The sequence below is a fragment of the Lissotriton vulgaris genome, chromosome 7 (assembly GCF_964263255.1).
Source record: "Lissotriton vulgaris chromosome 7, aLisVul1.2, whole genome shotgun sequence".
NCBI classification, from domain to species: Eukaryota; Metazoa; Chordata; class Amphibia; order Caudata; family Salamandridae; genus Lissotriton; species Lissotriton vulgaris.
In genome coordinates this window covers 1,738,883,303-1,738,905,529 of record NC_141695.1, presented here as the reverse complement: position 1 = coordinate 1,738,905,529, position 22,227 = coordinate 1,738,883,303, and the positions used below count along the sequence as shown (strand labels likewise).

The following is a 22,227-nucleotide window of genomic DNA, read 5'->3' as shown; positions in this document are numbered from 1 at the left end:
ATTGTCAGCTGTGGGCTCTCCTTCACCCCTGCCCTGCCAAGCAATCAAGCTGAGGCTGGGCTGGGGAGGGGTGATTGTTTGCAATAATCGGCCTCCCTGGAGGCCAGGTGTTTCTCAGGCCTTCGAGCCATTTGCACCTCGGCCCCCCTGGCGCCCATGCAGCCCAGAAACGGTGTTAGTCTTAACACCTCGCCCACAGCCCTTCACATTCAGGGCATAGTGGGCGAGGAAGAATGGGTCTTGCTGTGGGGGCCTGGTGATGTTTGGAATTTTTTTGTTTTATTTATTTATTTATGCGATTTTATATAGCGCGGACTTTACCCGAAGGTGTCAGAGCGCTTCACACTAGGAACAGCAATAATACATGAGGAGAAAATTATAAGTGGACAAATTACAAAAGCAAACGTTAAGTTACATGAATCAAAAGTGACAATAGTGAGCAACCAAAATACAAGAGGAGCAAACGATACATTACAGGAGGAAAACGTGACATGTGTGCAGGTTACAAAAGCGTACAAAATACAAGTAGAGGTATAATACTGCAATTAATGGCCGACACTCCAGCACAAGAACAAACGTTACGCAGGCAATGGTGGCACTTGTGCAAGTATCTAAAGCAAACAAAAGTGAGAGGAGCAGACAGTGTGTTACAAGAGAAAAAGAGAAAAAAATTACAAAAGGGTACCATACACATGTACAAGGGTAATACTACAGTAAATGGTAAACACTCAAACTGCCAGAACACACTGGGAAGGCACTTCCATGCACCAGCTTCACCTCAGCCTCCCCCTGGCTACCTGGCTACCTTGGATGACCCAGAAAGCTGTATTTTGTGCTCCCCTGCCAGGACATTTTCCCAAGGCCTGAAGGGTTGATTAATTTACTAATTGCAGGGGCCTTACCTCTGTTCATGTGCTCCTGAGCTGAAGGTCTGGGGAGGGCTGAGTAGGTTAGTAATAGCAGGGGCTTTGCTGCTTTTCAGGTGCTCCTGTGCTGGAGGGCTGGAATAATTTAGTGACAAAAAGGGGCCTTGCTATTTTTTTTTTGTTGCTCAGCATGTAGGCCATTGTCACCTTGGCCCTGTGTCGTGTGCAAGAACAGTATCCTCCCACTTTCATTCCTTGTCTGTGCAAATGGTGTTTCATGAAAGGGCACGCCCCTTGAATGTGGGCCACGCCCCTTAAATATGGGCCACGCCTCTTGAATGTGGGCCACTTTTTTCGTCAGTGCCCGGGCCGAATTGTGATCCCAATCCGACCCTGATTACAAGGGACCATACCACATCAGGTACAAACTCATACCATCGAGTGCAGTTTTTATTGTGAGCTGTGTTTACCATCACCAAAATAAGGATTTGCGCAGAACTTAAAAATGCTGCGCTCTGTATAAACACAATCTTGCTTCTTCGGTAAATCTAGTTGCGGTACTAAAGCAACAGGACACCATTGAGGCGAAATGTGAACCCTTAAAAGTTGTTTTAATATAATAATAATTAAAATGATGATAGATTCTGATTTGTTTTTATGTAGTGCTTCAAACTGCACTTTTTACCCTTTGAAGCACTTTGAATAATAATTGCCACAATGTTATTTTTTCTCAATTTTTAAACCTCTGAAAGATGAAATGCGGAGCTGGCTCTATCAAGATAAAACTGCACAGCCTACAGATCAGGCCATATGTCAACGGCAAGCACTTTGACATGTTTGGCTATCTTGCGAACTATAACATGTATGAATTCTCATCGTGGAACAAAACTAATTCCATACAGATTGTAAAACCTTTTTGTAGTTTTATAGAGAGCTATTTTTGCGCAAGGGCATTTAACACTTTACAACAGAACTAGAAAACGTCACGCCTTTGTTGGTTGAGGCTGTTAGATGAGGTGATTTTCCCCAAATGACTGGATGTTGAGCTGAGGGTGATATCGATCTGGGTGCCCAGTTCCAAAGCCGGTGGCTGCACTCACTAGGCCGCCGCCCTTCCTCAACTTAACTAAAGATGTAAAATATGACAATTAGATAGTTGTAAGAAAAAAAAACAAGAATGCATTGGAAAATGCTTTCTTGGTTTTTTTAATACAACTATCTAATTGCCATATGTTACTGGTTTTCATTTCACCATCATTCCTTTTTTTTGCTCGGATCATTATTTGTTGAAGAGTTGGTACTCGAGGGGAAAAGTTCCAGACTGAGTCGACTTGAGTTTTTACATCAGCGAGTTGTGAGCCTATGGAGTGACATGGCATAGTTAAACACTATTTAGTCACAAAAATGCCTGAAGGTTTCTTTTCATAATTTGGACCAGTTTGTCAAAAGCTGATGAGACAGACCATGAAGGAGGTTAGAGAGACCCCTTTACCTAGACATTTAGAGAGTGAAGAAAAAGTGGAGATCTGTGACCTCTGCAGACAGTGTGTGAGTGACACCAGTTCATGAGCGAAGAAAATGGTCAATTCAGTGCTTGATTTGTATAAGAATAAGTGCCAGGGCACTCCTTAATGGCCATTGCCTCTTGGACCATCCATTGCCCCGGACAGTACTGCCAACGACAGTACAGAGACACCTATTAACCATCACGCTCATACAAGTAGGACATTTCAGACTATTCCAGGCCCCCAAGGCTATACGAATGGATTGAGTGGCAGGTATTAGTTATTTGTAATTAATATACAATTGTTGTTATGCTCAACTCTAAATAAACAAACAGTGCCCCCATGTGGCAGACTGTCATAAGTGCCGGTGTTAGCAATTAACTGCAGGTGCTGAGCTCAGGAAACCACTGGCTCAAATTAAGCACTGGGTCAGTTCCTCATGCGCCTGTGCATAATCACAATATTGCATACAAAATACTGTGCTACAGTAATATCACTGTAATTGCATCACAATGGCATGGGGACCATAATACCTTCTACCTTTAAATTATCCGTACCGGTATGCAACTGTTACCACGCATCTTTTACCACGCATACTGTTACAACGCATACCATTACAACGCAGGATCCTTTACAACGCATACCTTTACAACGCATGACATTACAACGCAGATACTTTTACAACACATGCCATTACAACGTAAGTATAGGTAAGTATATCATTTTATTTAACCTTTTTTTTTTAATTACCAAAATATTAAAAATAAATTACATTAATTAATTAAAGTAATTTTATATATAGGGTTCTGGGCTGGGTTTGGGTTTTTGGGTACAGGGGTATTTTTAGGGTTCAGGGCTGGGTTTGGGTTTTGGGGTACAGGGGTATTTTTAGGGTTCAGGGCTGGGTTTGGGTTTTGGGGTACAGGGGTATTTTTAGGGTTCAGAGTTGGGTTTGGGTTTTGGGGTACAAGGGTATTTTTAGAGTTCAGGGTTGGGTTTGGGTTTTGGGGTACAGGGGTATTTTTAGGGTTCAGGGCTGGGTTTGGGTTTTGGGGTACAGGGGTATTTTTAGGGTTCAGGGTTGGGTTTGGGTTTTGGGGTCCAGGGGTATTTTTAGGGTTCAGGGCTGGGTTTGGGTTTTGGGGTACAGGGGTATTTTTAGGGTTCAGGGTTGGGTTTGGGTTTTGGGGTCCAGGGGTATTTTTAGGGTTCAGAGCTGGGTTTGGGTTTTGGGGTACAGGGGTATTTTTAGGGTTCAGAGTTGGGTTTGGGTTTTGGGGTACTTTTAGAGTTCAGGGTTGGGTTTGGGTTTTGGGGTACAGGGGTATTTTTAGGGTTCAGGGCTGGGTTTGGGTTTTGGGGTACAGGGGTATTTTTAGGGTTCAGGGTTGGGTTTGGGTTTTGGGGTACAGGGGTATTTTTAGGGTTCAGGGTTGGGTTTGGGTTTTGGGGTAGAGGGGTATTTTAAGGGTTCAGTTTTAAAAAAAGACAAATTAAAGAAATTTATTTTAGTAATTTAAATATTTATTTAAAAAACTATATATATATGTATATATATATATAATTTTTAAATTACAATGACATTAATAAAAAATATATTTATTAAATAAAATCAATTAAATATGTATTAAATACATTTTTAATAACAATAATATAAAAAAAATAATATACTTACCTATACTTACGTTGTAATGGCATGCGTTGTAATAGTATCTACGATGTAATGTCATGCGTTGTAAAGGTATTCGTTGTAAAAGATCCTGCGTTGTAAATATTGCGTTGTAATGGTATGCGTGCTAAAAGTATGCGTTTTAACGTCATACATCCATCTGTACCCCATATAGTTAGGTAATTTGTGAATTAACTATTAGGGCAAGGGTCATGGCTAGATGTGCAATTAGACTGAACGTATATACTAACGAAATCATATAGTATATTAGAATATTGGAATGTTGGAATCTCCACTGGAAACAATGGAGGAGCTCCGGGCTTATAATGACTGGTATAAACCCGGAGCTCCAACATTCCAATGCTTCTTTGTTCACAGCTGTGGCTGTGAACAAAGGCTTCAGGGAGCCTGAGAGAATTTCAATCCCCTCGCGCTCACTAAAGCCTTTGTTTAATTTGTTAGAGCATTCTGCCCTCTGGTAGCAGAATGTTCTAATAGCCTTATAGCCCTTCGTAGCTGGGCTATACCGGCTATTAAAGTCCCGCTGCCTTGTTGAAGTCCCTCGCCTTCGGCTTGGGCCTTTTAAGCTGCAGTGGGCTTTTAATAGCTGGTATAGCCCGCTACGGCGGGCTATAAGGCTATAGTATAATGGAAGATTACATAACTGTAGACAATAGAGTGGTAAAATGAGTAGCTCCTACTAAAAATTTTTTAATTATGTGTGATGTATTGATGAAAGGTAAATGCTAAATAATTCTGTTGTATCTGATATGCTGTCATACAACCAGGATTATGAAAATTAATCGAGTCAGGAGGACGAGCCCCGGAAACTAACGAGGAGTGAAGCTGGCACATGATGGATGCAACCACAGAGTGAATCTGGGTGGCTGAGGGGCCCAATTCACAAAGGGACTTACGTGTAGGAAAGTTACGAGTGCGTAGTCTCCACACTCGTGGTGGAATTTCCGCACTGTTATGTTGTGTGGATTTCTAAAGCACGGCTAATTATCTGTGAGGGTATCCAGGTGCTGACTAGGGCAAGGACACGAGAAAGGTGGATGAATTGAATTATGACTGTTTTTTCTTGAAGAGACAGGTCGTGAGCTTCTTTTTCAAGTCCACGAGGGAGGGGGCGGTTCTGAGGTGTAGCAGGAGATCGTTCCAGGATTTCACAGCGCGGTAGAAGAATCGTCCCAATAGGGGTGCATGTGGTAACCCGGAGGCTGACCAGATGTGTCTGGTCGGTTGGTAGAAGTTGAGGCGTTGGTTGAGGTATGCTGGTCTGATTCTGTTGAGGGCTTTGTTGGCGTACATGAGCAGCTTGAATCTGCATCTTTGCTGGACGGGGAGCCAGCGGAGTGCGTTGAGGTGCAGTGAGATGTAGGCGTTGTGAAATGTCCAAGATGAGCACTGGGGATGGAATCTCCGCATGGTGCACTGCATAGAGTGCGCCGTGAGGAGATTCTGCCCCGAATGCGATTATTCCACCATGAGCGCAGAGGCTCCACCACGAACGTGGAGACTCCATTCTCATAACTTTACTCCATGTAAGTACATGTTGTGAATCGGGCCCAAGAAGTGTGATGCTGCTCATGAACTCCGAAGCCCTCGTGGGTTAGGCCCACATGCAGATTCAGAGAGAGAAGATGCTACTGATTTTTGCTGGAATGAGAGTGTGAGTAATGCAGTATATACTGCTCAGTGCATTCTTTAAGAACCTTAGAAAATGTACAATTTATGGGTAAACAGAAGGAAAATATTCTGTGGAAGTCCCTCCTCTGTAGGGCCTAGAAAAAGGAAAGGATGACAGGATCAGAATCCTTGAAACATGGAAAACTAATTCTGCTGAGAATATCTTGGGGTTGGCATCTTTTTGTACTGTTTTGCTGAAATTTGCCATGGTGAGCTTTTTTGAAGACTACTGGACTCATGCTAAAGAATAAAAGCACATTTATTTATATAAACCCAGCTAATGTGTATAAGTAACTTGTGGATAACAGTGATACAGCAGTTCTCTTTCATAGTCTTGGTCATTGTGTATGTAATAGTGTGAGGCAAGTTAGTACATATTTAGTTTAACATATAATTGCAAGAAAATTAGCAAAATCAAAAAAGTAGTTTGAAGACAATAAAGAGATGTAAGAGGTTTATCATGGTCATAAAGATCGAAAGGTACCTAAATGACCGGAACATTCTATGAGGATGCCTTACTTTGTAGAAATGTAAGTGCCAGGGCCACATCAGGAGGCTACGGTGGCATGCTCCACACATTGCTCCTGCTAGTACAGTCAATGCCAGTGCCAACACAACGACAAGCCATCACACTCCTGTAGGTGTGACAATTCAGAATATTCCAAGGTCTCAAAAGCTATAAGAAAGTCTTGGGTACAGGCATTAGTCTTTTTAATGCATGTTGAATTAATAAACAACTGTTGTTGTGCTAATAACTAAATTAGACAAACAGCTCCACCATGTGGCAGACTGTCATAGGGCATAAGTGTTGACAAATAAGTGCTGGTGTTGAGCACCGGACACCACCGGATCAAATTAAGTACTGTCTTTAGGTATGTACTATGAAGTATCTACCACTTGTGGGTAAGGTGGTGGTTCACCTACATGTACGTTCAGACGTTAACCTTTACCTTGGACCTTGCAATTCTAGGCAACTAGCGGGGATTCAGTACTATAGCTGTGTCAGCTTTTAACCTTTAGGACCTGGACACTTCCAACCATACACTCACAGTGCCTCCAGCCCCCTCCCACCCACAAAGCCTGGATACTGTACCTGGAAAGAGACACATTTGAAGTATGTGGAGGGTTCAACTTTTTCGTCAAGGAGGGTTAGGTTGACCTCCTGCAGGTGAAGTTTGACTGTCACATGTGCAGTCCCATTGAGGCCGGTGAGATGGACGCAGGCCCGTTCTGTGTGCGGAAAGTGGATCTCTGCCGGGATCAGTACTGCATAGTGCCTGGAAGGGATGAATTCAGAGGTCAAGGGTAATGTTCTCACTAGTACCATAACACTCCCCATTGCTGTTTTAGGGCCCTCCCTCACTCACATCTGTTGAATTAGGGCCCTTCCTCGGTCTACCTTTCTCTGTCCTTCATCATCACCCACTCACTCATAAACATGGTATTAATTTAGTTCTTCAAAGGTTGGATCTGAGATGCCCAGACAAGGGAGCCGTGGGTAGAAAAAGGTGTATCCCTTAGGTCAACACATGCTCAGGCACTGGCTTTAGAAACAGGTTTATCCATTAGGTTAGCACAGGCACTGGCTTTAGAAACAGGTTTACCCCTTAGGTTAACAAATGCACCACAGGCACTGGCTTTAGAAAAGGGTGTATTCCTTAGGTCAACACATGCACAGGCACTGGCTTTAGAAACAGGTTTATCCCTTAGGTTACCACATGCACAGGCTCTGGCTTTAGAAACAAGTTTATCCCTTAGGTTAACACATGCAGAGGCTCTGGCTTTAGAAACAGGTTTATCCCTTAGGTTAACACATGCACATGCACAGGCTCTGGCTTTAGAAACAGGTTTATCCCTTAGGTTAACACATGCACATGCACAGGCTCTGGCTTTAGAAACAGGTTTATCCCTTAGGTTAACACATGTACAGGCTCTGGCTTTAGAAACAGGTGTATCCCTTAGGACTAGGTTAACATAGGCTTTAGAAATTGCGGCAACCCCTTAGTTTACTCAGATCTTCGGGACTCGGGGTTTAGAAAGCAGAGTAATCTGTAAGGGTTACACAGGCCTACAGGCTCGGGCTTTGGGAAGAGGAGGAATCCCATAGGTAACACAGGTTATACAGTCTGATCAAAGTTCAAACACCAGATCTGATCTGTCTCTCGATTTCAACCTTACAAGCTCGCGCACAGCGGCTGTCCATCACATCACATGCGCTTCTCGAGCTCTAGACCCGGGTTATAGGAATCACACAGGATCCGGGCTCTCCTGCAGGCTCGAGCCTCTGACGTCAGAGCAAAGGTCTCCCCCATATTACTCCCCGTCCCAGTACCTTACAGGGCGGGTCACTTACGGTTCGGGCGGTACTGCAGAAGCTGCTTGGAGCAGGGCGCAGGCGAGGAGACCCAGGCCCCACATCCTGGTGACAGGGAGAGCCACAGGGTCAGGGGTCTGCAGAGGGGGGCTGGCGGACAGCTGAAGCCCCAGAGGAACGGCTGGACAGCGAGCTCCACCAGCCGAACTCGTCACTTCCAGAGAGAGGATGAGCCCAGGGATGCCTCTGCCCCCGGCCTTTAAAAGGTCTGCAACTGAGGGGGCGGGGCATGGGGGCCAGGAGAGAGGAGGGGTGAAACACTAACGGGAAATGGGCAAGGGCGGTGCAGGGCAAAGTGTTTGTTGATGTTTTACAATTTCCCTCATCCAACGATCGTGTGATTAGAAGCCGAGACGCTGTCCCACCCAAAAAGATGTGCGCACTATTTACAAGGCGTTGTGTTTGTGATACAAGACAGGAAAGCTCTGATTAGGGTGGCCACCTTTTCTTGGGAAGAAATACCGCCCATTTGTATATGTTTTGCTTTCCTGGAACATCCAAGAGATGCCAGGTGAAAAAAAGATTCAAGTAAAATTCATTGTGAGGATGCAGTTGGCGCACGGTAATTAGTCCTTTATTTGCATTATAATCATTCTGACACGATTTAGAGGGCAACAACATATTTGTTAATGTTTTATATCATTGCTGTGTTAAGTTTACGTTTCAAAACGGAAAAACTATCAGATTTCACTGCTTTTCCAATCACTTTAATCAGCCTGTACTTTTTTTTCATTTCACATATTTTATTTAAAAAAATATCCCCTTTTTCACCCTTTCTCTTTCGCTTCTTTCTCTTCTACAACTACAATGGGCCTGTACTTAACAATAAAAGGCCAGGCCGATAAAAAAACTGTCCAGGTGGAAACTTTGATTTTATATCTGTAATACTCCAAATGACCGCTTGGAGGCAGTGATGCATTATTGTTCTGACTACTCCTTCCTGACCCTCAGAGCGGGTCTGGTAAAAGTAGCGCTAGCAAGAAGTTGGCACATTTTGGGGCGTCAGTGGGGGCCGTGTGTCCGGAAACTATAGTCCCGCCCACCTCAGTGCAGCCGAGAGTATTTACCAACAACGTGTGGGAGGGGTGACTATCTCTCCGAACTGGTCAATTCCGACCCATTCTGGGTTTCTCCCCCAGGGCAGCTCTGCCAACCCCCCCCCCCGCCCGAAAGGAGCGCGGGATTTTCCCAGCGGAAAAGGAACTGTCTGTGCTTTGTCTGTGCTCAGTGGCTTGGACTCCCCGCTGTGGGTGGGCTGTGGAAGTGGAGCACGGGGAGGGCGCACAGGGAGGCTGATTGATTCACAGGGCTGGGGCTGGGGTGTCCGGACCTTATCTGAGCCCTGCCTGCTCATCCTTTCTTTTCAGCCTTAATGAAGGCCTGGGGTGGAGCATTGGAGAGCTGTGATTGGGTCCCGGGATCAGAGAGTGCTGCAGACCAGAAGTACTGAGGTCCACTGGCTGATAGTTGTGTCCGGAGCTTTAAGTGGAATTTATAAGTAGGGGCATGACTTAAGTATAATATATTTACATTTGCTTAGAATGCCACCCTACCCACTCACTTGCATAGAATCTCAGCAGTAACAGACATGCCTGACTATTGCTCTGGGAGCACTGCAGAGAGGCCAAGGATTGGATGGCCACGTATTCTGATCATCGTTTTGCCCTTGACAAGCACGGAGAGGATCTCGCGCTGCCTTCAGCCACAACTTAATTGTGCTTCATTATGAACACTTGTATAAAAGAAAATGTAAATGTAGTGCTTATATAGCGCACTCATTTCAGATTATGCCCTGGACAAAAGTAATAGGCTGCCTGAAAAAAAAGCAGAAACGTTTCACACGTGCTGGAAAAAAGAAATACTCGTAAGGAATGCAGAGTTAAATAAAGCATGTGAAGTATACCTCTACCTCCCTCTCTGTGTACGCCTTTTTTAGGTCGAGCCTGGGCAGCGCATGCGCTGCTGCGAGGCACACTTTGTTCGTGTATGGACTTGAAGCCTCGTCTACTCACCGCCCATATTTTTCATTGGCTTATGTCAATGCCCTTCGTAAACACTGGCTTCTGATTCGTTAATAGGCTTGTGAGTCCCTCCTTAGTACCGCCTTGTCTTCGTTTGTAAACTCCCATAAGGACTGACCTTTTACTATGTCCTTACTGTATAGCTTGTTTTAACCCTTAGCAAGAACTCTTTGCTTAATTAATGTAAACATAGCGCACGGGTGCAAGGCATGATGCTGTTGCACGGCGCCCATTTTATCATAAAAAAAAAATATATAAAAAAAAAAATATATATATATATATATATGCACGGGTGCTGCGCATGATCACAGTGACCGCTTAATTTAATATGCAGGGGCGCCGCACATGATTTTGTTGCACGGCACCCATTTGATCATTATTTTTAATATATGCACAGGCTCTGCCACGCATGATCACGGCGCCCATTTAATTTGATATGCACGGGCGCCGGGCATGATCGCAGTGCCCCCTTAGTTTCATATGCACGGGCGTCGCGCATGATCGCAGTGCCCCCTTAGTTTGATATGCACGGGCACCGCGCATGATCGCAGTGCCCCCTTAGTTTGATATGCACGGGCGCCGCGCATGATCGCAGTGCCCCCTTAGTTTGATATGCACGGGCGTCACGCATGATCGCAGTGCTCCCTTAGTTTGATATGCACGGGCGCCGCGTCGCGCATGATCGCAGTGCCCCCTTAGTTTGATATGCACGGGCGTCGCGCATGATCGCAGTGCCCCCTTAGTTTGATATGCACGGGCGTCGCGCATGATCACAGTGCCCCCTTAGTTTGATATGCACGGGCGCAGCGCATGATCGCAGTGCCCCCTTAGTTTGATATGCACGGGCGTCGCGCATGATCGCAGTGCCCCCTTAGTTTGATATGCACGGGCGCCGCGCATGATCGCAGTGCCCCCTTAGTTTGATATGCACGGGCGTCGCGCATGATCGCAGTGCCCCCTTAGTTTGATATGCACGGGCGCCGCGCATGATCACAGTGCCCCCTTAGTTTGATGTGCACGGGCGTCGCGCATGATCGCAGTGCCCCCTTAGTTTGATATGCACGGGCGCCGCGCATGATCGCAGTGCCCCCTTAGTTTGATATGCACGGGCGCCGCGCATGATTGCAGTGGCCCCTTAGTTTGATATGCTCGGGCGTCGCGCATGATCGCAGTGCCCCCTTAGTTTGATATGCACGGGCGCCGCGCATGATCGCAGTGCCCCCTTAGTTTGATATGCACGGGCGTCGCGCATGATCGCAGTGCCCCCTTAGTTTGATATGCACGGGCGCCGCGCATGATCGCAGTGCCCCCTTAGTTTGATATCCACGGGCGCCGCGCATGATCGCAGTGCCCCCCTAGTTTGATATGCACGGGCGTCGCGCATGATCGCAGTGCCCCCTTAGTTTGATATGCACGGGCGCCTTTATCATAACATTTCATAATAAACTGCCTTGTAGGGTATAAACTTTGCCCCAAGACAAAAGGTGCAATACAAGCACTCTTTGGTGGAAGCTCACATTTTCTTCCCAATTAAATCCTGTTCTCAGGGGAAAAACACGTGGACGGAGCGTAAGCCCCACTCTCAGTAGAACTCTCAAAGCTTTTTATATTGTTGCTCACAACAAACTGCACTGTCAAACAAGACCTGAAAAGTTAGATTGTTTTTCTGAAATGTAGGTGTGTCTCCTTTTTTTTTTTTTTTTTTTTATTAAACTCAATCCAAACAGGTTCATAACAAAATAGTATTACAAAAGGATCATAGGAGCAGGAAACATGTTAAATGGAATACAAGTTAAAGTCAAAATCATAAGGCATCATACTCATAATCAAAAGAGTTTTACATATTCAAGAATTTTCCCACTCAATAAGAAGGAAGAAAAAACAATAAAACAAGACTTAATACATAATTAAACTGCTTACTATCTTCCACCCCATCTGAGGAGATCTAAATAGGTGGATTTAATCCTGATTTCCACCTCAAGACTGGAGACCAAATTGATTCGCCCAACTTTTTCCATTTAATTCCTCTTGTTGAGTATATGGCTTTTTCGAAGCTGAAAACAGCTAAAAAGCGAGCTAGCCACATCTGGAAACTTGGTGGTTCAGCTTCTTTCCATCGGGCCGACAAAATAATTCTGAGCACCGCAGTGCCTATAAATAATAGATTTTGCTCACTCTTTGATAGGGCGATTGAAGAATCATATCCTAAAATAAACAATGAATCTGTCTCTGGAAGATTATGACCAAACAGCACCTCCCAGTAATTAGCAATCATATGTTTAATTTGACTGAGCTTAGGGCAGCTGCTTAGCATATGTATTAAATTAGCTGGTCCTTGTGTGCATCTTGGACAAAAATCATTCTCCCTTTTACCCCAGGAATATAGTTTAGCTGGTGTATAATAGAGGCCAAAAATAGTTTTATATGTTTGAGCTTTAAGGTTACTGGCCCTGAACAGTCGTTGGCTCAGCTCAAGACTCTTATAGATGTCAACATTCGGATTGCTGAGTTTAATAGCCCAGTTAGATTCGATCTTTTCCAAATCATCTTGTAAATTTACTAGAAGAAGATTATATATAACCCCAATTTGTGTGTTAGACCTATTAATGGCCTCCAACAAATCTATTTTTCCTAGCCCAAGGGTAGATCTTTTTGCCTTAAGGTTTGTATATAATTGAACATATTTAATGTAGTCCCCGTTGGAAAGATGATATTTATCCTTTACATCTGAAAAAGTGGTTTCTAAACCATGTATCAGAAAATCTTTAACACGCAGGATTCCAAGTCTCTGCCATTTTCTTGCTATGGTATCGTTTGAAAATGGTATGAACACTTTCATATGCCATAAGGAAGTATACCTGTTCACATTACTAATATGCAAATGTGTAGTAACTTTGCCCCAAACCTTAAATGCACCGTTTATAATTTCGTATTTCCGGTCATGTGAGTAGTCTCGTGCCTCCTTCTGTTGTAAGAGCAATCCATTGGCCACGTTTCCTAATAGTAACTCATAAATTGAAGGTGGAATATTATTATTATCAAGGGGTGATACTTGTAAATTAAAGCTGATCAGTGGAGTCATTTGTTTAAGACGTGCAGCCCAGTGATACATGCTAATATTGGGTATTGCCATCCCACCTCTTTCACTAGGGAGAGACATTAATTTATGAGACCTTCGAATTTTGCCATGTTGCCAGATAAACTTAATCATAAGGGATTCAAGAGTTTTTAGGATCTTAGGATCAATAGCCAATGGAATTGCTCTAAACAGGTAGAGGCATTTAGGAAGTATATTCATTTTAAGAAAATTAGCTCGTCCTATAATGGTCAGATGAAGTCCATTTACTCTATCCAAATCTTTTTTTATACTTTGAATTAAAGGGTTATAATTATAGTTAATTACAGATTTAATGGCGGGAGTAATAACAATTCCTAAGTATGTAGCACTTGCTGCTTTTCTTTGATCATTGTAGTCAATGTTGTCCGTACATAATACAATTGTCTTTGTTTTGTTCAGAGAATATCCAGAATAAATGCCAAATTCTGTGGTTAAGGCTTCAATTTCCCCCATAGCTTCAACCGGGTTTGATGTTACAACCGCGATATCATCAGCATATGCTAGTACCTTAGTGGAAAACGGGCCAAGAACAATTGGAGTGATAGAGGGGCTCTCAATAATTTTCAAAATCAAGGGATTAATATATACAGCAAATAATAAGGGGGAACACGGACAACCTTGCCTCGTACCTCTAGTTATGTTAATATCATCAGATTCAGAACCCATCAATTGTATTTTAGCTTTAGGAGATAGGTAAATTGATCGTATCGCTTTGATAAATTTAGGGCCAAAATTGTTGAGCTTCATAGTTGCCCACAGGAATTTCCACGAGACGCGATCAAACGCCTTTTCAGCATCTAATAGTATCATTGACATTCGACCCCCAGTGACAGTCATGGCATCGAACAAGGCTATTGCCCTAGAAGTATGATCTGTTGTTCCTTTACCAGGTACAAAGCCATGCTGCCATGGGGAGACGATTTGCTCAATGACCCTGCTGAGTCTCGTGGCTAACACTTTGGCATACAATTTGGAGTCTGCATTGATTAACGATATGGGTCGATATGATGTTAACTGTTCAGGTGATTTTCCTTTTTTTGGAAAGACAATTATATTAGTAGAATTCCAGGAATCTGGGGTTATCCCGTTCCATTGGATACCTAAAAAAAGATCATGCAGTATTGGACTCAATTGAAAGCTTAGAATTTTATATAGATCTATAGGTAATTTGTCAGGGCCTGCTGCTTTACCTGAAGCAAGTGTGGTTAGAGATAATAAAACTTCATCTAAAGTGATTTCACCTTCCAGATCCTGTTGTGTAATATCATCTAATTTTTTTAGACCTTCGGTATTATTTATAAAGTTGTTCAAAAACTCATATTCTGTACTTGCTGGGGGGGTAGAGTCCTCCGTATAGAGATTTTGATAATACTGATGGAATAAAGTATTGATCTCGTCTGGTTGGGTATGCGACTTACCATTCACAGTTATTGACTTTATCTGATTAGAAACATTCCTTTGTCGGGTGTATAGCGCCAGCTGTCTCCCCACTTTTTCTCCATTCTCATAAGTATCTCTCCTATGAGCACTATACGTTTGAGCTGCTTTTTGGCTAAGGTTGTTGTTTAGCTCATTTCTTAATAGAGTAACTAAGTACATTAACTGGGTAGCATCTATCCCCTGAGAAATAGCTGTGGTATGTTCCTCCTCTGCCTTAGCCAAAGTTAATACCCTAGTATTAAACTCATTCTTTTTTAACTCTCTTGCTCTAACTTGATAGCTAATAGTCTCACCCCTAAGAGCTGATTTATAAGAATCCCAAACAGTATTTCTGGAGGCACTAAAGCGATTGATATCAAAAAATTCCTCCGTCCATTTTTTAACGTAACTAATATATTCATTATCAACCAGTAATTTTCGATCGAATGACCATTGTCTATGTTGCTTTCGATCGCCAACTATTACTGTAAGAACCAGGGGATTATGATCCGATATGATCTTGGGATATTTAGTTATTACTGCATTATCCACTAAATCCCTTGTTGAAAAAAAGTAGTCTATCCGGACATGTTTTTGGTGTGGATGGGAGAAGTATGTACAACCTGAATCTTGCTGATTTTTTACACCCCATATATCCACTAGTCCATGACTGTTTGTTAATCTCTTGATAGCCTTATATACTTTAGGTTTGCGTCCTACATAATTCTGCAAATTATAATTATTTTGACCATTAAATAAATGTGTTTTTAGAGAGATATTAAAGTCCCCACAAATTACTAGCGAACCTTGCCAGGTTGCAAGCTCAACTTCCAGTAGTGAGAATATGGTAGGATCATCCTGATTAGAGCCATAATTTGTGGAGATAACCAAACCATTTGCTAGTTTCGCTATTGCCCATCTGCCGTGTGGATCCGAAGCAACGCGTATAGGTTGGCCAAGATAAGTTTTTGCGAGTATTGCTACCCCTCTTATATTAGATGTTTGGGTAGAAACGGCTATCAAGTTATATCCTCTAATCCTCAGTTGTGACCTTTTTGTCCATGGTAAGTGTGTCTCTTGTAGACATAAAATGTCTACTGGATTAAGTTTAATTAATTCACACAAACGGCGTTGTTTTTCCCTATTTAATAAGCCCCCAATATTCCATGTTTGAATTTTCAGTCTAGCCATTAGCTAATGTATCAACATAAATAAGAAACTCTCTGATTCTCTCGTTATACTTATCAGTGATCTTCAGCTTCTTCATCGTACAGCTACTTCCTTTATTCATACAATATTTAGACTTTACACAAAAAATGCTACCTTTTGGATCAAGTTTTTTTCCTTTTTGTTTTTTACCCCAACCCCCCCCCCTCAAGCCCCACCCACCCCTACAGGCCCCTCCCCCTCTAGGGACCCCCCCCACCATTAGTGGGCAATCGGACTCTACCAGAGTCCTGGTGATGCTAGCAGTGTAGCACCTGAGCTACCGTGTCCATTAAACAATATATTATAGGTTTAGAACACAAGAAACAGAGAGTTACACAATATATCCTAAAGAATACTTATTTAAAAGGAGAAAAGAAAATAAAACAGAGAAAACATAAGTGTCAAGCATTGTCAGATACTAATAATCAATCAATGATATCAGTTAAACAAGAAGCTCTGAGTTCCATATCACAGTACAGCATTATAGGCCACTATTTGTTAATCTCCTCAAGGTAAGCCTTTGCTTTAACCTCAGAGGTAAAAAATTTCGCCTGCCCTGCCCATACAACCTTTAGTTTTGCAGGATTGTTTAAATACGCCTGGGCTCCTTTCTCTTGAAAGGGTTTAATTAAGGACCTTAGCCGCCACCGCCTCTCTACTGTAGCATGGCAAAAATCAGGCCTAGTAAAAAAAGAAACCTCGTTATATGTGATTTTATGATCAGGTCTAGCCTTTCCGGCCACTGACTGTCTCAATAAGAAGTTTCCAAAATAAACTAGAATGGCCCGAGGAGAAGGGCCAGGTTTAGCAGGAGGGTTGAATGGCATCCTGTGGGCTCGCTGAATCTCAAGTTCCCAGTCCCAATTTTTTAAATCTGGCATAGAACCCTTGAACAGTTTAATCACAAATGCCCGTACATTCTCTCCCTCAATTTTTTCCGGTATTCCCAATAGGCGTAGATTGTTTCGACGCTGTCTATTTTCAAAATCCTCCAATTTCCATTTCATATCCATCAATTCAGCTTCCTGAAGTTTGATCTTTTCTTCATTTGCTTGAGTCTCGTTTTCAGTGGTCATCACCCTTGCCTCCATTTCAGTAACCCTTTCAGCAATTGATTTACAGGTTTTAGTCAAATTTTTAACCACCCCTTGTATCTTGGAAAGAGCTAGCCTTGATCGTTTGCTGTCCTCCTCTGTCTGTTCTCTATGGGCTGCGATGGCCTGTAAAATTACTCCTACTGCAGTGGAGGGGATTGTATCTTGACTAGGTGGATCCATATTATAAGGGCCTCTTTGTTTAGCCCTGGATACAGATTTAGGTTTGGATTTAATTGTATTTGATTGTCCTTCCTCTTCTATACTTTCTTCTGGTGAGGTTGTAAACAGAAGGGATTCGCCATCTTCATCATATTCCATATCAATCCCATCACCCTCAATGCTAGAGTTATCTTGATCTGATTCATCTTCCTCGGTCTCTGCCTCTACTCCTGTTTCATCGGAAAAGGAGTAAAATACATTCCCTTCTTTTTCGGGAAGGGAGGATCCTTGAGTTGTCAGTTCCTCTCTGTCCGGTACATTACTGTCAATCAATGGCTGAGGGTCAGCATTTACATGGCCATGAGTTAAAATATGATCTCTTAGAGGTATTTCTTCCATTGTGTTCATCGTATTTATTAAAGAGGAGCTCCCAGTCAAACCATTCTGAGGTAGAGAATCTACAATTACCCCCATTATATTTTCACCAGACCCACAGAATGACATTGAAGATTTAGTGATTGTATCACTTTGTCTATTAGGAGAAACGGTAAGTAAGTTGGGAGAGGGAGAAGCGGTTAAGGTGATAGTAGTATCTATAGGGTTATTAATGCTAGTGCCAGTGCCAGTCCCACCTTTGGCGGATCTTAAAGTACTCACAGTTGCATTCTCCCCCTGGCTCATCTCCAGGCTCCCCATCGATGTATCCTGGACAGAGGTAGGACCATTTCCTTCTGGTTGCTGCGAAGGCTGCTGTGAAGGCGATAATACCTCAGGGGCTCCCCTTGTGTCAGGTGAGCATAGCGACTACACTTGGATATCCTCTGTGCTCCCCAGGTTCGCTGAGGCCGCTTGCTTTCTTCTAAGCAAGTCAATTACCGTATTGCCTGGGCTCGCCATCTGATCGGTGCTGTTAATCCTCCGTTTAGTGGCTAGCACCTCCTGGCGTGGCAAACATGTAGTTGGTGTCTTCTGGGTTTGTTTCCTTGTACGAACACTGCTTTTAGGAGCCACGGATATATCACCACTTTGACTACCAACAGACTGTTGTAACTGCTGCTCCTCCAGCTCCGCCTCTCGTAGTGCCCACGCAGCTTTCGCAAGCCTTGCTCTTGCTGCCGCTGATGAGGCTGACTTAGAAGGCATTTCTGCAGCCAAACTCAATTGAAACCAGCAATCAGGCAGTATCAGGGAAGTCAACTCTGCTAGCTTCAGTAGTTCTGCAATTACCTCTCCCAGCTGTAAGCAGAGATTGTCGAAACCAGATTCCTCGTTGTTACCGCCAAAACTGACCTGGTGCTGCTCAAAATGCTTACTGTGCGGCGCCGATACCTTCAATGCACCTTCAATACATTTTTCCCATTCCCACTCTCGTTCCGCTCCGTTTTGCTCTGCTGTGAGCTCCGCTGTGGGCTCCGCCCTGTGCTCTGCGGAGCCAGCCCGCCAATGCAGCCGCTCCCACGAGCATAGCCTCAGCTGTCGGGAGATTGTCGGCGTTACCTTGGTGGCAGCCCAGCCCAGGAGGATCAGCAGCTCCCTGCGGGTCGCTTCGTCGAGTGCCCGTAATTCACTTCCAAACTCGAGGGAAGAAGGTAAAACGGTTGTGCGCGAGCCCATAGTGTTTTTTTTTTTTTTTTCCCCGGTAACCAGCTCCGACCTCTCACTTCTTTCTTTACCACTTTGGTTCGACTCCGCTTAATAATCTTTCTTAAAGCGGACAAAAAATCTGTGTTTTAGCAGCTTTATATTTCCGTATTTAGTTTCCCTTCTTATTTCGTTTTCTCCATTGTTAACTGCTCCCTGTCATTGCATTTCACGGAGCTCAGGATTGTTTTTCTGAAATGTAGGTGTGTCTCCAAGGATGTCCTAAACTCTTGTAGAATTTCACCTATCTAATGGTTTCAGGACAGGACGATTTCATGAGGACCTGATCTGCCCCTGACGCAATAAATTAATCAACCAATCAGTCAAGCCATCAGATTATTATGACAATTATGTCTTTCAAACAATGAAGGCATCATGCATAAACTGTAAACACAGTGTGCTCAATTTATGAAATAAAGGCATGCATTTTCTAAGAAATGGAAAAATAAGCAAGGCCTAACTTCACATCTAAAAAGAGCGCATCAGCTAAAAGTTTAACTGATGACGAAAGTGACATTCCATTATAGTGGATCAATAAAGGTTTTAAAAACTGTTGGCATAAAGATAAAAACATATTGCTGTCTATAAAAATATTTGTATATTTACCATTCATGTTGCCACTGTGGGGATGGGAAATCAGAAATTGAAGCCAACCTGAACTCGAGGACCGCTAACTTTAGTGGTCAGGCTGACTAATGATCCATGCAAGAAAAAAGCCTCATCATCGCCCAAATCATTTAAAGTTAGGGAGATGGAGGACTTCTCTTATAGGTAATCCTAATCTCTTCTTCAATATTTCATGGCTAAACACTTCAATGCTTGCATGGGAGCCAAAAACATCCCACTGCTGTATATAACCAAAATCAGAATGCAGGTCTTTGTGCAAGTTCATCTGCCTTCAAACTGACCTGGCCCTTGGTCCCTCACTCTTTATTATCTCCCTCAAACATAGGATGGAGATTTTATTTTGAATGCTAGACTCCAAAGAGTGTGTAAATCTAACTCGGCATGCCCCTACCAGATCATGTCATGGTATGAGCCCAGGCTCATGAAGGACCCTTCAATCACCGAGTTGGGTGGAAGATGTTTCAAAGTGAGTCTCTCGATGACATCCAGGAGATTGTATGGTCAGAAGCCAGTAGGGCTGCACCATACTGAACCTGGGGTGGTAAGTTACCTCTGAAAGCTGATAAATGGGATATAGTAAATAGTCCCCATATTCGAGACTAAACTTTGATAATCGCCCAAGGTTGTCATAGACTGGACAAACACCTCATATAAATTTGCTGCCTAGATTAGGGAAGCAGAACATTTTAAGCCAAACTATTTATATGCAAGTTCACTCTCCATCAGATTTCCTCTAAACTGCCAGGAATACATCCATTATTTCTTCCCAAAATGTTACTGTGAGGTGATTATTAATGCAGTATTCACGCAGGGTGATCTGCTTTCTTGGCAGACTGATTTACTAAACCGTCTCCATATAGAAGACATGAGATGTGGATTCTGCCTAGTCTAGGAGAAAAAAGAAGCCGTTTCTTTTAAAATAATAGGTAAGTCTGTCCGCGGATAGGGCATGGGCCAGCACACAACCCCGACAAGCCATTGTGCACTTGAAACATTTAAAGAGTTGGTCTGTGGGTCCACATTCACCTGTACTCAAATATGCAGAACACAGGGAACCAGAATATATCCTGAAGACATGCTCCAGCCAGTCAACATTTTCCAGAGTTGCTCTCTGCCAATCAGAACTCAAACCACCCGGAAGTAGAAGAAGCCACAACACCCAATTCAGCCTCAAAAATGAAAACCTCAGTCATGATGCACCCAATCGCGCTCACAGATCCCACTTGTACGGTGGGTGTGGCACATACACCACAGTTCTGTCATCTGGTCAACACACCACTGAATCGTGGCCAAAACATAACTGCCTTTGAGGGATAGTCACTTCTTTGAATCCTGGAACAAGAGTGATCTACGTGAACACACCCCTTTCCTCTAGTGCCTCTGATGAACCCTAGAAGCTGGCCTTCATTACCCACTAGGTGTGTCTCCTGCAGTAGTGCCAGTCATATCTGAGGGTCAGTGTCGTCATTATTAAAAACAAAGGCAAGGACACATAACGCAAACATACAAGGCTGTTCAAACAATACACAACTGTACTATATTGACAGGGGGATGCACAGCAATTTATCAGAGCAGAAAAGCACGCAGTAGGGATACAGGACTGGGAAACACGCTTTGGTCACATTTTAAGATAGAGTTCAGCATAGAGCGCATTACGCTCATTAGGAGCCTTCGCAGCCTGAAATTTTAAACTTTTCGTTTTGTGTTCATGAATGCTTGATATTTGTGTACATTATTTTTTAAAATTGATCCGCTTACTTGCACGCAAAAAACACGCAATACCGCGTTGGGGCGGCTGCTCCTGATACTCGAGAAGCCTACAGCTTCATTTTACCTGTTCCTTCACTGAGTGCCATAGCGGCAGACATCTTGGGTGGGGGCTGAGGCTCGGCACGGTCTAGTCGTCACAAGGACGCTAGACCGGTACTTAAGACGAGCAAATTAGGCGGCCTGCTGCTTGGAAACACGCTTTGGTCACATTTTAAGATAGAGTTCAGCATAGAGCGCATTACGCTCATTAGGAGCCTTCGCAGCCTGAAATTTTAAACTTTTCGTTTTGTGTTCATGAATGCTTGATATTTGTGTACATTATTTTTTAAAATTGATCCGCTTACTTGCACGCAAAAAACACGCAATACCGCGTTGGGGCGGCTGCTCCTGATACTCGAGAAGCCTACAGCTTCATTTTACCTGTTCCTTCACTGAGTGCCATAGCGGCAGACATCTTGGGTGGGGGCTGAGGCTCGGCACGGTCTAGTCGTCACAAGGACGCTAGACCGGTACTTAAGACGACCATGCTCACGCGCAGCGGGTACGCGCTGCGGGATCGCCAGAGCATCGCCGGAGTCACGCCAGAGTCCAGCCCGTCTGCGCCCGTCCACGCACGGGCGGGCTCGGGGGCTCGATCTCCTGACCGTCGCTATACATATACGGCGGAAGAGCTTCGTTGTTTAGATAACGGTCAGTTGCAACTCGATATAGGTGCTATTGCTATGCTAAAAAATCATGCCATACTGCGGCCGTACAACAGAAGTTCTAGAACCCAATACCCGGTACTAAAGATAGCTAGTCTGAATACTAGGTCCCTTCACAGTCATCATGTAGAGATCTATAACCTACTTCAGGATAGAGACCTCGATGTCCTGACACTCTCAGAAACCTGGATGGGTGAAAACTCCATGCCGGATATTATTGCTGCCCTCCCTAATGGCTATGACGCAATTTGGCAGAACCGCGCAGGGTCGGCTCGGGGGGGTGGGGTAGCGATTCTATTTAAAAAATCCCTATCTGTGGAAGAGATAATTTCAGAAACAGTGGACCTAGCTGATCT

General features: G+C 43.7%; 1 protein-coding gene across 1 annotated transcript in view; it reads right to left on the bottom strand.

Moving 5' to 3' along the window:
• Positions 1-22,227, bottom strand: part of LOC147706530 (alpha-2-macroglobulin-like protein 1) — a 316,256-nt gene that overhangs the window by 271,176 nt on the left and 22,853 nt on the right. The window contains exon 2 of the mRNA XM_086932996.1: positions 6,826-7,009. Coding sequence (XP_086789122.1) covers positions 6,826-7,009 — 184 coding nt within the window. The remainder of the gene's footprint in view (positions 1-6,825; positions 7,010-22,227) is intronic.